This window comes from Aphelocoma coerulescens, chromosome 1 (genome assembly GCF_041296385.1).
Source record: "Aphelocoma coerulescens isolate FSJ_1873_10779 chromosome 1, UR_Acoe_1.0, whole genome shotgun sequence".
In the NCBI taxonomy this organism is placed as follows: Eukaryota; Metazoa; Chordata; class Aves; order Passeriformes; family Corvidae; genus Aphelocoma; species Aphelocoma coerulescens.
In genome coordinates this window covers 80,660,866-80,678,840 of record NC_091013.1, presented here as the reverse complement: position 1 = coordinate 80,678,840, position 17,975 = coordinate 80,660,866, and the positions used below count along the sequence as shown (strand labels likewise).

The window sequence follows — 17,975 nt, the reverse complement described above, 5'->3', positions numbered from 1 at the left end:
ATAAAAGTGATTTGATTCGGCTCATTGGGAGCCACATTAGATGTATCAATAGTCCCCTCTTGGCATTGATATATATTTGATGTGCTGTGTGGAGGTATTTCAGATGGCAAAGTCCCATTGTCACACCTTTTTCTTTGACTCTCACCAAGCAGCTTAGACTTCAGACTCCTTTTTAGCTTGTTAGTAAAAGTTATGTTAATGTCAACATAAGCTCAAGCGGCTGACCAGACTTCGGGTCATTCATTACCTATTGATCAGCTTGGTTCTGAGACAAAAAGGTCACAAGGCAAGATGAGTACCTACTGTTCATATCATAAATCTATCAGGGAAGGAAGGAAGGAACAAACGAACGAACGAACTGGCTGGGCTGCGTGATCCCAGTCTGAAATAGGTAATCCTGCAGGAGCTTTGCCCATGGCTCCTTGGCTCATTCCTTTGGTCTGACCTCTGAGACAGCAAAGGCAAGCACAACTTCAAGTCCAAATGTGCAGTATGTGCTATCAGAACCCAGGCCTCATTGTCAAAAGCTGTGTCAAGTTACCTCTGATGTAGGTGGTCTAGTGGACAGCGTATCCACCACCGAACTCCAGTAGCTTGTGACCAGAGGCTTAAATATGGGTGACCAGGCAGACTCCTTTCTCACTTTTCAATTACATGGGGGAGAAAAACCCTAAAAGGTAATTCTTTTGACATTTTTCATTGCATCAAGTTTGCCCTTAACTTGAGTATTTCCTCAAGATGGTGACTTGGACACCTTTGTCACTTGGATTTTAAAATAATCTGGTTCATATTTCTAGTCCAGCACATAACATCATTGTCTCAGAAGATAGGATAGTATGTAACTAACTGCACCTTTTATTCAAAAGGTACATGTGTGTTGTGTGTGATCAACTGGATTCCTGTTTGTGACCAAAGGTGCTCTTGAGATACACAGCTTCATACACAGGTTGCTCTTGCTTCATCATGAAGACCTGGCACTTGAATATTCTCCAATAAAACTGTGGCTGTGGAACTGACCTATGGTTTCAGTCCCACAAAAATTGGTTTCTTGACTTATTAGTCATTTGTCACAACTCTGGCCTTCTGCCTTCTCTCTTATAAGAATGCATTTGGGAAAGAATTTGGAAGATAATTCTTATAGCTTCTTTTCACTTGCTAAACAAAATAAAATCTTTTATTTTTCCTTTTTTACTTTTTTCTCCTTATATCTGCTTATCTGTAATTAAATATAGAAGGCATTGGTAATTATTCTGTATTGTTATTTAGTATTTTGTTGGGTCAAGTGCCTTCTTTTCCTTATGGTGTCTTTTGAAGGTATCTCTGTTGTGAAGTAGTGAGAACATTAAATTGTGCATATTTTTCATACTAAAGGAGGTAATGAGAACATTAAATTGTGCATATTTTTCATAGTAAATATGTTTGAACTGTTTGCTGGATAGAAAATATGTGTTTTACAATCTAGTATAATTAACATTGTGAGCTTTAGTCACTGAAGCTGATCAGTAAGTGGCTTGTTACAGCTGTTTGATAGGTGCTAATTCATGCCATTAAAATCTTCCTCCTATTTCTTATTTTTCTGACTGACCTGACTTTCCCATGATATGACTAAGGAGAACAGGGTGGTGCTAAAATGCAAGCTAGTTATTTGTTTTGTATATAAAAATTTCTAGGGAGAGAGGAGTCAGGAAGAGAATCACTGCAGTTCTTAAAATGACCTGATGTTATTGTGGTATGTCCAGTAATTAGTTCTTCTGTCATTAATAGCTTTTGCACATGTGTAAGTAGGACTGTTTGTCTTCAAACTTTTTTTTTCCTCAAAATATTCAACTTGTTAATCATTAGGACTTTAATAAAATTATAAAAATCACCAGCAGAAAGTTGCTCTTATTTAGGGGATATATAATTTTGTAATTAAAAGTTATATTTTTATCACTAATAATACTCTGATAGGACATCTACTTCAATTAGTTCTCCTATTTCTTGAAATTTGGCACTTCTAGAAAGATGGAAAAGCTTTTTAGAAATCTATCTTTTTCTTAAATTTCAGATTTAAATTTCAGAATAGCAGATTTAAAAGTTTTGAAGTATGAGTTCTAAATCTGATTGCAGAAAATAAGATGTTTCTTAATTTACTGAAAGTAGTAGCTTTTTCTTGTATTATGTATTAAAATAGTTTTATGGTAGAAATGTGAGGATTGGCTGCACATGATGGGAAAAACAAAGAGAAGTGGGAAAGGAAAAAGGCAGGATAACTTTTAAATGAGACAAGCTTAAATATTCAGACACATTGAAATAATATTGGAAACAGACTTTTGGACCAATTTCATTTTGCAACCACATATATGCTTTTCCGTCATCCTCATATTTTAAGAGTGTGGGTGGAAAATAAGCATATTAGTCTTAAATGCCAAGGATAGGCCTATATCATCACATTTTTTATATTCACCTACCTCCTCCTCAGTAGTTTTTTTGGTGGGTTTTTTTGGGGTTGTTTTTGTTTTTTTTCTTTTTTGTGAAGGCAGTGTGGCAGTTAGGTACACTTAGAAAACTTGGGGAAGATTATTTTGTATTAGGCATCTGCTTAGAAAGATACTATCCACATAAAATTTCATATATATTTACTGTGGCAAACCATACAAGTCTGTTGTATGGGTTTGTTATTTATGGGGAAATTCCTGCTTACTATTGCTTTTAATAATTGAAGTAGTTCCCCTAGTATCTTTAGGTCCAATTCAGAATTAAACCCTAGAAGTACTGGAACCAACAGAAGTGGTTTTGTAGTGAGGCATATTTTGGCACCTGTTATTTCTTTTAGTATAAGTTCGCTGTGTTTAGTCAAATACTTTACTTGGGAATATTTTGTTTTTCAGGATGGGAAGAAGAAATTTGACAAGGAAAGTGAAAAATATTATTCCATCTTAGAGAAGCACTTAAATTTGTCAGCAAAGAAGAAAGAATCTCATTTGCAAGATGTAAGAACTAAACACACTCTTACCTACTGTCACATTTGCATAGAAATCATGATAACGAATTGGTTCTCTTCAAGACGTGCTGTATTTTATTAATGTAAAATTGTGGTGATTTCTGGTAGTCATGATTGTTGTGTCTATAAATTCTTAGCTGGGATTAATAAGATCCAAATAGGTATTAAATATTTTAACAAAGCAATATTCTGTGTGTGCAACTTTGTGTATTTCAAGTACAGCTAATGTTTATTGGTTGCAACAATGGAATTATATTAATACAATAAAAGTGTGGGTCTTATAAGCTATATGTGGAATATTTGAAAGTAAATTAAGTGCTTTTGAGTTTGCTGCTTAATATATTAACTGATGAAATTGAGCTTCTATTTCACATAAATTTTAATCCAGAAAACTGAACTGAGATCACTTTAATGATACTCTTTTCTGCTTCTTTTTTCCTCTTTTTCATCTTACTCCAAGATTGAGGCACCTGAAATTGCCCTGAAATTATATCTATAACTTCAGCTTTGAAGAGTCTGTTTGGCTAATACTTTTCTGTTAAAAAAAACAAACCATGAAGACTTCCAGTTTAACAGGAGGATTCCAAGGCTTTTCAGTATGCTGGTAGAAATGAATATGATTTGTCTTTGAAGCAAATTACAATAAACCCAGCAATATGATGTCAATGACACTTTGGGAATTGTGCTGAAAGTAGTTTAAAATTATTTTGATGGGATTACTGTTGCCATGGTCACTCCTAAATCATGGGGATTAGTTTGCAGATGGAATTTTCACCAAACGCGTGACCATCACTCAATCACGTCGTAGGATTTTTTTTTCATGTTTACCAATAATATTATAATTCAAAGTAAATAAGGCTTAGAAATTCAAAATTTCTAATAATGTCTATATGCCTGCATTGCTGTTGCTGTCTATATAATAATCAGTCTAGATAAGACATTAGTTATGTAGGATTGGTTAATTGTTCCGCGTGTATGTTAGAGCTCTCACTTTTCCCAGATATCTTATGTATTGATGAGGAAGCAGTTCTGTTAGAGGCTAAACCCCAGCTTAAAAAGAAAAAAATAGAAATTCTTACCAAAATGTGGGAAAGTGAACTTAAACATTAATTTGCTCTAGAATATAAACAAAATAAAGTAAATAAGGTATTTTACTCTTGAAGCATGAGAATAATTACAGTCAAAAAGCAGCAACTGGAGTGCAAAGTAACAACTGTGAATCTAATAAACTATGGTAGAAAAACAGTGGATTTGGCTCACATCTATAAACTAATGGAAAACCAGAACAATTTTTTCCAGTGTGTCCTTAAGTGACATATCTGGATTTAAAGTCTTGTAACAGGCTGAGGTTTTCTGCTTTTCTAGATTCCTCCCTTTTAAAGGATAAAGGGCATAACTTGCCATTTCTGGCTTCCCAGTTTTCTGTAGCTGTAGATGTGCTGAATCAGCAACATATGCCCACCATAAGTAGAAGGTACAAGAGCAAATCAGTACTAAAATTGTTAACCAGGGAGACTTTTGGCCTGTGTCTGTATTGTAGGTAAAAGGAGGCCAGACTCCATTCCTGACCTGAAATCCAAGATAGCTGTTGACTTTCATCCAGAGCGATTTGGGTGAGCCCCAGTTATGGCCCGTATGTCCAGGATGGAGTTTGTTGGAGCAGGCTGCGGCAGAGCAGGGCACGAGCAAAGCACCAAGCAGTGCTGGCAGCTGGGGCTTTGGAGCCCAGGGCAGGAGATGGGCAGTCCATGCCTCAAGCCAGTGTCATGCATTCAGGGAGATGGGAATACCATTTTTTGACTGCTACATGGGAAAAATACTGTTTCCTTGAATTTGCTAATCTCAGTACTCTTTAACCCACGTTATGTGGGTTAAAGAGTACTGGGATTAGCAAAGGCCTTGTACTCTGTTGGGTTCTTTTACATATCTCACTTGAGTGCCATTGAGAACACCTTAATTATGCATCTGAAGTTTGATGGTTGGAACTTATTCTTTAGAGAGTAGTTTGCATATATTCACCCAACTGAAATGTGTTGGATATTTTAAGAGCCTGGAAGACTGCTGGTGCAGTTTACACAGGTGATTGGCTTTTTTCCTTTAGCATCAAAAAGAAACTGTCTAGTAGTGTCTTTTCACTGCCTACAGAAGCCCACAGTGGAGGAGAAAACAGGCAGAATTGAGTGATGTGAAAAATCTAATAAACTTCTGATTTCATTTCTCTGAAATCTGTTCCAGAATCAGTGTCCAAGCTTATGTGAATTTCTGGTATATATACTGTAATGATGGCCTGCATCAATGAAAATATTACTCACTATGACTATGTATTATACGGGTAGAGATTCAAAATCATATCCATCAGATCTCTTTATTTTTTACATGAAGTTTGAGGTCACAGAAAATCATACGAAAATCCTTTCAGCTTTTGAAACTTTAAGATCACTCTTCAAAGTGATTCTTACAAATCTGAATCCTCTGGTTTTCACACAAATTCATAAGCTTCTACAGAATATATATATATTTGGGGAATTCTGATTTAGTCCCTGTTCACTGGTGGTGATTATGGCCTTAATCCATATTTGAGATGGCACTTGGTTGTTGCAAATATCATTTCAACTGCAACCTGCTTAAATGCTGTTCAGAATAGAGGTGGATTTAATTAGGTGATTAAATACTTTTCCTGAGGCAAAGCCTAAAAGAGACAATTTCTAAAACTAGGTTCCATTATTTATGTACAATTAAATGAGAGAGCTGAGGTCTGTCTCAAGTGCTTATTGATGGCATTTGTGTGAGCAAGGGATTGCTGAATCACGTCCCACAGTGGTGGCAACTGCTTCTGTTCAGCTATGTGGCACTGTCTTTGTGATAGATTTTTTTTGTGAAATAAAACCATGAACAGAGTATCAGGGAAAACAGTAGCCAAACACACTGTATGAATGGCAAATGGCAGAGTTAATTTTGAGGTAGAGTGGTTCATTGTTGGAATTTTGAATGCTTGGTTTCAGCTTCATATTATTAGTTTACTGAATTTTTGTTTTTTTTTAACTGACACTAGAAGGAAATGCTGGTACTGAATAATTTGAAACATATCCTCGAGGCCCATGTGTTGAAGTAGTGTTGGAACACTGGGCTGGGGAGGTGGATCAATATCATTAAGAGCCTGTAGAGCCAAAGTGCAATAGTAGCATGTCCTTGAGTAGAGAAGCAATCTTAATTATATATGGTGCTATTGATGGCCAAGTGCTGCCTGAAGGAAAATACTGACTTTTTGCTTTTGTACTGTTAAAAGTACTAAATCTTTTTTATGATGTGTTTGCTGGTTTAAAGTTTGTTGTCAAGGGAAGACAATATCAAGCGTTCCCAATTTCCCTGCATTTGTTATTTTTAGTGCCGGAATTAAACTAGAGAATATACAGAAGTATCCTTCTATATTTTAACTGACATATGTCAAAAATAGGTGATCTTACTCCTGTTGTTGATCAGTGATAATATTTTGACCAAAAGCAAAATCTAATACAGCGCAGAAGGGATTTGCTTGAAAAAATTATTTGTTATGAAGATGGATGAATTAAAATGGAATCTGCTTGTCTTCTTTAAACATTATCTACATGCTACACTTCTTGTCTGTTAGTTCCCTCTCCTGTGGCTTGTTTAAATTGAGGATAAAAGCCTATTACTCCTTATCAGCTGATAAGAGTTAATTCTTTAGCTATTTAGGCAGAAGACACTGTTCCGATACTGGATCTCCATGTTGGGTGGCATTAGTCAGGCGCTTCTGACAAGTATTGCCTTGTAGTTCTGTCACTTGAAAATTAAAACTTGAAATATATTTGATTTATGAGGTTAGGGACTTAAATGTGTTTACATTCCAGGAACATATGACTCATACTATAAAAAAATAGGTTGCAAGATGTCATTGTTAAAGACAGCCTATTTAAGAAAGAAAATACCTTCTTGGGAAGGTATTTGAACCTGAGAAACAGATATGATTTCAGTACATATGACACTCAAATGTTTCAATAGAAATAATTATCTTTTTGTCTGTCCTTGATTCCTACACTGCTCATTTCTATTTCCTTTTCTAAACTTGCATATACCAAGTACTGCTGCCACCTTTCTTTCCCGCCAGGATCTCCTAAAAACTAGAACCTTAAAGTGCAAAAAGAAAGAAGAAACCAAAAAAGATCAGGTAAAAGGCATAGGCTGAAATGTGTAATGTTAACTTCTTAAACTTGCATTTAGCTTTTTAAAGTAGGTATTCTAATTTTCAGAAAGAAAACCCTATGAAACTTATAAAATAATCTAATGGAAGATCTGATTGTAAATGACATAACCTGTTTTTAAAGCAATTAAAAGACTAAAATAATGTCCATATTTCATTTTGTCTTTTAGGCAGATACACAGATTGACAGAGAACATCAGAACTTTTATGAAGCATCATTAGAATATGTTTTTAAAATTCAAGAAGTACAAGAGAAAAAGAAATTTGAATTTGTAGAACCTGTAAGTTTTGTTTTATTTCCTTTAGAATGCATGCATTTGAAGCTGAAAATTGAATTTAAACTGAATTTAAATTTTTTTGCTCCCTTTTAAAGTTTTGAATGCAGATTCTTTGTATATAGACAGACATTAAGATCTTGGCTTGGGCACTTTCCATGTTTATTAAAGGATTATGTAAGAGTTTAGTATCTACTGTGAAGTGAAATGTCTGATGACTTTAAGTGTGCGTAACAGTTTAATGGGACATCATGTAATGTTGTGTCTGTGCAGCACATAATCGATGTTTCCTAATACCATGATTTAATGGCTTAAATTTTGAGCCAGTTTTTAAATTTAAATATTTTATGTAGGCAGTGTCCACAGACATTGTTCTGAGTTACGCATGAAGTAAAGTGAAAAATCAATTTTTCTGTAGGATAGGTAAGTTTATCTTTTTGTTGGTGGAGTCATCTGTCTTTAGTTTACTTTGCAAATAAAGGAAAGCATATGTTGACATGCCATTAAAGAGTAAGATAAAGTTGTGTTTCAATGTCCGTATTTAAGTTTGGGATTTCCTTCTGTGTTTCCATCCCCCACTCCTAACTCTCTTCTGGGTCAGTCAGTACCAAAAGCAGCTTCAGTATGTGATGCAGGCATATTTCTGTGGCCTAGTAGCAGTATTACTACTGTTCATGTCATACAGACAGGACTAGCTTGCCAGGTGCCTGATATAGCTAGTACCTATAGCCCTTGACAGAGAACTTCCAATGCCATGTGTCCCTTCCTATTAAGCACACTGAGCACAGCAGAGCACTGCTTGTCAGAGAGGAACATGATGAGTGTAACTTTCTCTCCACACCATCTCCCAGCTTCCTTGTAACTACTGAAGCAGCACTCTTGACTGTGAAACGGGTTGAATTACATCTCTAACACCCTGTGTCACCAAGAAGAGCTTCTCAGATACCTTCTTTCCACGAGATGACAGTGTATTGTATAGTGAATGTTTGACATTGATGCAAACTAATGAACCTGGATTCAGCAAGCAGTACTTACAGAAATCCTATCTTTATGGCATACAGCTGCCAAGTCTTGGAGACTAAAACTTTACTCGCATTCCTAAATAAGAACATTTTTCTACCTGTCACAGATTAATCCAGAGTGTGTCTCTCTGTCTCCTTCTGCAAAACTCTCACATCCTGGAAAACTCAAGCAATCGTGACCTAGCTCTGACCCTAGTAGAGAAGACTCTATGCTCCTTTAATGTAATAGAAACTTTCTGTATTGACCTTGTACATTGGAAAATACTGTGCAACTGTACATAGTTAAAATAGGTAAAATTTACTTTTGAATATATCTGTTTCCATGCTGTCTCAGATCAGTAGGCGTTCAGCCCAGTATGACATACTTGATGTTCCAGGGGAAGGTAAGGAAATACTCTTGTGACTGGGTAATGATAGCCCTTGCAGGTAATGTCTTCTGACTTTGGGTGTGAATTTATTTATAATCAGTCTGGATATAGATGGAGTTTAAATTATAACATCAGTTACAAAATTTTGGATCTTCAAAATTCTTAATTTTTGTTTGTAATCTGTTGCATACAACATGCTGAAATAAAAGTATTTGCAAAAACACATAAGGCTGAAAATGCCTTATGCAAAAAAATAAATTAAAGTACTAATCAGCAATACCATGAGATTAAAAAAAGCCAAACTAAACAAACCAAAAAAACCCAAAGACTTCAAAAAAGGCTTTCTGCAATTCATGTTTGTGTATGTGATGTAGGAAGTATGAGCATGTGCTCCTAGATGAAAGGTCTAGATAAGGACAAAGCCTAACACTTAAAAATCAGATATCGAAAGAATTGTCTCATTATGAATTTTCCTCTGTGTGCTCTGTGAATGTGTGCATGGCAGAAGATGCCTGGTGGTGTGTCTGTATGGACATGCCTCCTCAGGAGCTCTGATGGTTGTGGGTTATTCTAGTGTATGTGCTGCCTGTGCCTCTGATTTATCAGCACAGTTTCACATCTTCTTATAATTCTCAGTCTGACATCTTGCTAACAGACTCAGTGAAGGAGAGTTTAACAAAATAAATCTGTTAGTGCAGTGAAGGAGGAAACTGTGATGCCCATGTGAAAGAAGAGTAAGTTTGCGACATGGGAATAGAACTGAAAAGCAAATGATTTGTTGAACATCCTTTCAAGACCTTCAGTTTTTCTATGCCAAAGGATAAAGAAAATCTGAGAACCAGAATAGGAGAAGTAACTTAGCAAAAATTGCCAGGTGGGTTACAGCTAGGGCAAGTAGAAGTTGGTAAAAGTGGAGTATGTTCTTTCCTGGAGGAGAGTGGGGAAGGATTTTAAGGTACAGATGCTAATGACTCATACAGTGAGTAGATAACTGTAGTATTTAGAGTAGACTTTTGCAGCTGCTTCTCAGGCCCTGGGTTTTCTCTTTGTTCTCTGCATCTTGATCAAAGTGGTTGCTAATGTGTACTAGTGTGAGTAACTGACACATTCCTATTTGTGATCCTCCTAGATCTTGATTTTTTCCAAGAAAAGAAGACAACTGAGGTTTTCCTACAGATCATTAATTTAAACTTTTTCTGAGGGACAAATTAGTGTTCAAATTTACAGAAAGATAAACAATAAAGCAAAATAAGTGACAATAATCTGTCTTACTGGCTTTTCTTTTGTGATCCCAAAGAAGCTAGTCCAAACCAACAGTGCTTTCTGAGGTTTTTAGGCTTGTTAAAATACTGCAAACACCTTCCTAAAGTTCTGCTTTGTCCTGTGGTGATGCCAGGACTTCCTTGTCCTGTAGAAATCAGGGCACAAAGTTCATAAGCAGTAAACTATCTGAAATGTGAGGGGTGGTCTGTTAAATGTTTATTTAAAGAGAAGAAAAAAAGACCAGCCAACCAAAAAATGCTGCCTGTAATTGCATGCATTTCCATGAGACTTCACAGTGGCCATTAAATTTGAATTTCCCTTTCTTGCATTTTCTACATTATTAACTATGTTCACTTTAATCTGAAGAATAAGTGCTATCCGCTTATAAATAAAATGAAAACAGGGAGACAGGGACTTCTGGCTGATGTGCTGCAGGCCAAAGGTTAAATTCCTTCCCTATCCGAAACCTAAGTACAGTCTTCTTCCTGTGAGAATGAAACGACCAGGCAGTCTTGAGGTCAGCAGCTCTACATAAAAATAAATAAAGTCTCAAGAAGTAGTTGGATTTTGTTTCGGATTCTGTGTTGAAATCCTCATGGCTCTGGTGTGGTGAGTAGCTTTGTATTCTGGAGTTCAGACCTCACTCTTTACTGATGTGACTGATTAGATATCAGAATGAGGTAACTGTGAGGCGCTTTTTAAAATGAAAAATATGAAAGCATCAGGCATTGTTTGTGATGTTTGATGAAATAAATTACCTCCCTATATGTGAATACCACCTCGAAATACATTCTGAAAATTTTCTTTGAAAGGAAAAGGGACTGGTTTTCTAGTCTTGTTTTTAATATTATTTTTATACTATTTCATATTAATTTCCTTTAAATTATGAGCCTGCCTTTAGCAAGAGTGCCACTTCTAATGCCAGCAACAAGAAAAACCCACTATGAGCATAAGCCTAGGACAAAAGACCCTGACTTTTAAATCTCTTCCATACAATGCTCTGGCTGTACTTGTCCTGATGGATGTGATTATGGTGATGCCTTAGCAACACAGGCCCATTGGGTACAGGGCGTTTTCTGATCCCTGTTTTTCCACTGCTAGTGACACGTACATTGAAGTGAATACCATCCTCAGTGTCATGTTTCAACACAGAACTTAAATACACTGATCTAGGACTTGCATAATGCTTTTTTTTTTTATTCCTATTTTCCTAAGTGCTTAGAGAGTGTTTAACCAGGAAAACCTCAAGGCCAGATCCTCTGCAATGCACAACTGCCAGAATACCTGAGAAGTACTTTAACTAAAATTAATTCAGATTTTTCTCAGGGTTTTGGGGGTTTTTTTAGCTGCTGTTGTATTTTTGCTTTCTGATAAATTCAGCTTTGCTGCCATCTTGTGTTAAATATTTTCCTTGGTATTTCTCAGTGTATTCTATAAAAGTGTTTTGTATGATGTAAAATGTTTTTCTTCAAGTACTGGAGCTGAAATGTATACAGTTTATTCTCCTGAAATGCTCTTTAAACTGATCTTTGAAATTCAGGCATAAGCTGACATACTGAAAGTTTGTCCCACTAGTTCTTTATTGTAATTTTGGTGTGCTTTAGTGTCGTGATCTGGCTGCAGTTTTGCTAAGTGTTACTCCTGCAGTATTTCTTCAGCTGAAAAGGGTGGGTTTAGCAGCAGGCTCCTGCTTACAGGTTATGTTAATCCACACATCCTTTTGACTGGACCAAGTCAGAGTGAGCCCAGGAGTAGTTGTGCTGCAGCATCTGAAGGAGCTGTAGCTGGGGACACTGATGAGTAACTGAATCTAGAGTGAGCACAGGCTTCGCATAACTGGAGCCAAAGCAGAGCTTTGGTTAAAATTTGCTTATTTTATACTTTATTCATTAAAAGGAAGATTAATTTTCTTTCTTTTCCTTTAAGTAGTACTTTCCAGAATTATAGAAATTTAGAATTATAGTCTAGAATTACAGAAAATTGTAGAACTCTTTCTGTCTATTTGCACAATTGGATGGTTTTGTGACAAACTGTTGTATTTGGACCTTCCTCAGAAACACTTGAATAATCAGTAAGAGATTTCAGAGTCCAGTCCTTAGCTGAGATAATGATTTCATCTGGACAGATGAATCATGTTAAACTGGGATGATTTATACAAGATGTGGAGCCCTCCACTTGAGACTGCATTGCCTTCATTGCTTGATGGTAGAATATGGTTCAGGAACTCACATCCACTGTAGAGGCCCACACAAAAACTTGCTTTTATATCCAAGGATCTTCTCAGTTCTTCAGGCTCTGTGACTGGCTTACTGGGCAGCCTGGGATTCTGGGCACCATCTTTGCCTGAGGCCAGGGTTTCATCTGATCCTACAATACCAGTGAAAACCAAGGGCAGAATCCTTCTCCCAGCCATACCTTGTATTTGTGCCCACACTGATGATCTGTTCACCTCCAACTGCTTTAACTTACTAATGCAGCAAAAGAGCAGGCAGATAAACAGGTTCTCAGCAGTTTCTTAGAAAGTAATAGGGGAGAGAAGGCAGAACAATTTAGCTACAATTCTTCAAGTACGGCGGAGAGGAAATGTAAAGAAAATATAAGCGCAGTAAAAACTACACCTTTACGCTGTTCCACTTAAGGTAATCTATGGTATTGGTAACACAAAGCAAGCACATTAAATATGAATGATGGTGGTTTTGTTGCCTGAATCTAGACTGCTTCAGTAGTCAATGAAGAGAGATAAATGTTTCCACTGGATCATTCATCCCATCCTGAGAGAGAAGTCTGAAAAAGGGAAAAGAATTATGTTCTGGAATACCTATGGTTCTTTACTGAGTTAGGAGACAGCTTGGACAGCCAGCTACTTAGCCCAGATGATAATGGTGTAATATACTAAGGCAAATCTTTTTTATTGTTAGAACTTAAGTTACTGTAAATGCAAATTAATCTTTTTTTTTATTTTCTTTACTCTTTTTTTGTAAGCTAAATTAGATATACAAAGAGAGCAGTCCATGATAAGAAATTAAATGCTTGATATTTAACAGCAGGTAGGATGACTTAAAGCAATGTCAAAACACTTTTCAAATTTAAAGCAGAATAAGTTAGAAGGCTTTTAAAACTAAGAGATGGCAGGAATGCATTAATTCAAGAGCTGAATCTGGTTGTACCTTTTACTACTTGAACATTGTTTTAAATCAGACTTCAAAAAGGACTTTTCAACTGGATATATACAGACTACGGTGCTTCTGTTGGAGTCACGGACATAGCAAATAGAGTTTGCATTTTGTTCAGAGCAGGAAGAAATAGTCTGGGTTTCTTGTGTTGTGCTAACCTATCCAAAACATACTTTCTAGAGTCTCATTTGTGGAAAACAGGTCATAGCCCAGGCAATTACTATGAAGAAAGTGAAAAAATATTTTGAAGAAAAAACACTTGAACTCTGAAATTTTAAACTTGGAAAATGCATGCCAGCAAAGACTCCAGCTGAAATACTGGATAAAATTACTAGAACAGTGAATTAAATTATGGAAATTACAACTTCATGATGCAAAAGCATGTGTAACATTTCTCTTTCTTAAGGTCTCACCATGGATTCCTTCTCAGCAAAACCTTGCCTTTGAGCGTAAAAGCACAGAGTGTTCCAGGAGTTAAAAATGTATAATGCTTCTCAATTTTACCTTTTCAGCTCTTGGCCTTTCTTCAAGGATTATTTACATTTTACCATGAAGGATATGAACTGGCTCAGGAGTTTGCACCATACAAGCAGCAACTGCAGTTCAATTTGCAGAATGTAAGGACGATTTGTATTTACATAATTCAACTTTTTAATTTGCTAATTTCAGTTCAGGATATTAAAGTAGACTTACAGCGCTTCATTGAAACTCTAAATCTTGCAATGTTTTAGTAAGGTGAGATCAAATTAATATATGAATAGGTAAAATTATTTTTGTAAGATTAATATAATTAAGATTCCTGACAACAAATAACTTTGGATAGTTAATTTGTGATTTCCAGATCAACACTTTGGGAGCAAGAACAAGAAAAACAGGGCAGCAGCCAAGTTTTTATAACAAAACACAGTGGTCCAGATTTTAAACTTGTATAAAAGCTTTCTTGAGAGTGAGGCCTGTCTTCTGGACTAAGTGGAGGTACCAAAAATGCTCCAGCTGGTATGGGATGATACAGTTTGTCCAGCTGGTATGGGATGATACAGTTTGTCCTGCTGTCTGCTAACTTCCCACTGTATATAAAGTATACTTGGGAAGCCATTCTCTGGCTGTTCTCTGTACCATTAAAGAGTAAGTGGGACTTTCTTCCATGGTGAGCAGCTCTCATGAGCATTAAGTTTCACCAGAAGAAAGGATCTCTTTTTTGTGTAGAGAGTTGCTCTCAACTGAGCAGATGGATCTTGTGCTGTAGATTGGTGTGGATTTGGTAGTCAGAGCCATAAATGATCTCATTTTGGTCATCAACTGCCCAAAAATTTCATAGTTATCAAAGATGACTAAAATGCATTTAATCAATATACTTTTCCACTCATCATAACTGCTGTATGCAATTGTATATTTATTTCACTGTGTAATTCAGATATTACTCCTCCAAGGACAAACAAGTAAGTAGGTACAAAATATCTTTACACGCTTTGCTTTTAAGTGAAGTTTACGCACTCTTTGCTTGTACGGCAAAAAGTGAAGTTCAACATGTCAGTATTGGGCAAGTCTCACATTTTTCATGACAAGTAACATCAAAGTCCAGAGCTAATTTTTTAAAAGATTTAAGTCCATTTCATTCTTTCAAGAAAAGACACATCTGACAATTTTTTGTTGCTCCATCTTCCCTTTTACATCTCTTGTTCATATATAGGTATAGATCCCATTTTAAATGCTGCTTGAGGAAATAAGGCTGAACTTCCTAGATGATTAACCTTTTCCTTTTGGATCAAAATGCAAATGGTCTCTGTCTGTAAAGCCCCTTGTCTTTTCAAATTTTGTGTTTTCTACTTTGATTGCTACTGAGACGCTTTCAGATAAAGACACAAGGGGTCAGTGTTGTTGCACAGCAGTTTCACTGAAAGGGTGAAAAATGTGCTTCAGTCCAGAGATTTGCCCATTTTAGTACAGCAAGTTCTGAGAGGAGCATGAGCTCCCAGCACAGACCAAAACTGGCGTTGTAAGTAATAATATGTTTCTTCTATGCATGTCTCTACAGAAGCAGAATTATTAAAGGATTTTTTTTCAATTTTAATTAAGAAATAGTTAAATTTAATGTTTTCTAAATATTATATCAGCACAAATTGAAGTTGTAAATGGATAACAGAGGTAGAGGGAGATGTGAAGTTAGGCAGAAGGATCAATGTATTATGATTTCTTTTTAATTATATATCAGAAAACATATACATGAAGATACAGTGGGGTCAGTACATCACTCACTCCTGTTACACAGCAGTATAAGTTCTGGTTCCATATCTAGATACACAACTTCCTTCTAGCCAGCTGGTTCTCTATGTACTTGTCATTCAGAGCCTCACCCAACATGAGATTGAAGTGAAATAATTTATATAAGGTAAAGACAAATTGAGGACAGGGAAAAGTGTGTTCAGCCTGTCAGTAGCTGTCAAAAGTACTCCTTTCCGTTGCATTGTGTGCTCAGGTCTTGAAGAATAGTTGACCTGAACTGCTGTTTCTGCTCTTAAAAATGTCCTACAGGTTAGAGCAGGAGCAGTAACAGCTGTGGAAGAGTAGTAACAGCCTAACAGCTCCTAAGATGTCATCATGTTCTAACATGACCTGTTGTCGCTTTAACAAAGTATGGCCAGTGGCATACTTTGTGTGTCCATTTGGCTTTGGTTTATGTAATTTGATTCAAAGACCTGGCTGCTTAAAAGTAGTGATTAAAAACTTAATAGACAGAGATAAGCTCTCAAAATGGGGACATTCCTTCAATGGCATGTCCTTCTTAAAGGTCTCAAAATTACCTCTCTTGAGTTTGGTCTGAACTGATACTTCTTCTGAAGGACATAATCTGAAAAGTTCAGTTTAGAATTTTACCTCCCTCTGTAATGATAGTGTTTGTCTTCAAGATCAAGATTAAGTATGTATACTCTTATACTACTGTGCAACTAACTACACAGATGGCCCATGGAAAGCGAGAAGTATTCACTGGTGTATAAAGTCCTGAGAGTATCTTTCTGACTAGTCAGGATTTGAGTCCATAGATGACTTTGTAGAAAACATTACAAAAATCTTTATTCTTTTCTATGACCTATAGGAACAGAGTGTTCAATATCTGATATTTAATCAAAACTCTGGCACCTCACAATAGTTCTCTTCTCCTATCCCATGCTAGGTGCATGGAGAGAAACCCTAGCCTCACTGAATTCCCTAGGAAAAGGTGTCCATTTACATGCATATAGTTATTAGCAAATATGGAAAATCCACCTTAGTACCATAATTGTTTGCTTCAGGTGCCTGGTTACACACATGATATTTAGGACAGACACACTTCTTCCATGCTTTTGGCACAGTTCTGCCTCTTGTGACCTGTTTCTTACTTCCCGTATTTTTGCTGTATTGAACTGTGGTGTTTGCATAGTCTTATCAAAACTTGTTCATGACAGTGCCAGTAACCTGACTGTTCTGAGCAGCAGCACCTGTGATATTGCAGCAGATATGGATACACAGAACATCAATCTCTCCCATGTGTGTAGAAACTGGAGCTGTCTGGATGCATTAGCCTGGCATTAACCCAAACTAGCGTTTTCTGCACTGTATTTTAAGTGCTTCAGTGGGTCTTATTACTTCAGGTTTAGGCCTAAGCTGTCAGCAGCTTCTAGTTTAGCCAGGCTTCTGTCTGAGAATCCCAAAGCGTACAGAGAGAATGCCTGGATGTGCCTGCAGATCTGTGTAAGCATACCTAAAGATATGAAATGACCTCCTGTCTGAGGTTAGTAACCTGTAGGAAGAGGAATGGTGCTATTCTTGGCTATGTTTTCCTTACATTTGTGTGCTTAAGTAGAATTCTTCGTTACGGTGTTATTTCTAGGCTTCTAGTGGTGAAGAGTATTATTCTTTATTGCATTTTTTTTCTTTTTCCCCCATTTTATGTCTCTGGCAAATGCTTTTGTTGATCTGCAATACAGTCCCCTGGGCATTTGTAACTAGTTGTTCATGTTATTTTGGTACTTGCATGAGATAACGTGGGGTTTTGTTTGTTTCCTTTTCTGGGTATTAGACTCGGAATAACTTTGAAAGCACTAGGCAGGAAGTGGAGAGACTCATGCAAAGAATGAAATCAGCCAACCAAGATTACAGACCACCAAGTCAATGGACAATGGAAGGCTATCTCTATGTGCAGGAGAAGCGTAAGTACAACAGAGAAGCTCCATGCTGTTGTTTGCCCCAGTGGTTGACTGGTAGCAAGCTCTGCTCTGGCTGGCTGCCCTGCACCTTGCTGCAAACTCCAGAGACTCTGCTTTGGCTGCCTTCTGTTTCCTGTACTTTCCCTGCCTGAACAGGACCTTTAGTTCAGCCATCAGGAGCAGCTTGTACCAGAGACCCCCTCTGATCCAACCACCTTAATGAACATGCACTTAATGGAAGTCAAAGATGTAAGAAAAGGTCATCTGAGTACCATCTTACCATAGTTAACCACGGCCAGTTTTATCCTCAGTAGCACTGCAAGTTTTAAGAAGACAGTCTATTTTTAATTGAGTAATAATCATAAAAGAAATCTGTGTTAAGTGGAAATTACACTGAGCCCTGCTAATGGGGGAGGGAGAAAAGGAGTGAAGCACTTGGCACATGCTGTGCTTCATTAAATAGTGAGAGGCCAACTTGACATCTTCTT

The 17,975-nt window shown here is 36.8% G+C and overlaps 1 protein-coding gene across 2 annotated transcripts in view; it reads left to right on the top strand.

The window, feature by feature from the left end:
• The window catches only part of ARHGAP42 (Rho GTPase activating protein 42), a 150,229-nt gene that overhangs the window by 96,053 nt on the left and 36,201 nt on the right, over nt 1-17,975 (top strand). For both annotated transcript variants that reach the window (XM_069014976.1, XM_069014980.1), the window contains exons 5-8: nt 2,871-2,972; nt 7,373-7,483; nt 13,816-13,920; nt 17,361-17,490. In XM_069014976.1, the coding sequence (XP_068871077.1) occupies nt 2,871-2,972; nt 7,373-7,483; nt 13,816-13,920; nt 17,361-17,490 (448 nt within the window). The remainder of the gene's footprint in view (nt 1-2,870; nt 2,973-7,372; nt 7,484-13,815; nt 13,921-17,360; nt 17,491-17,975) is intronic.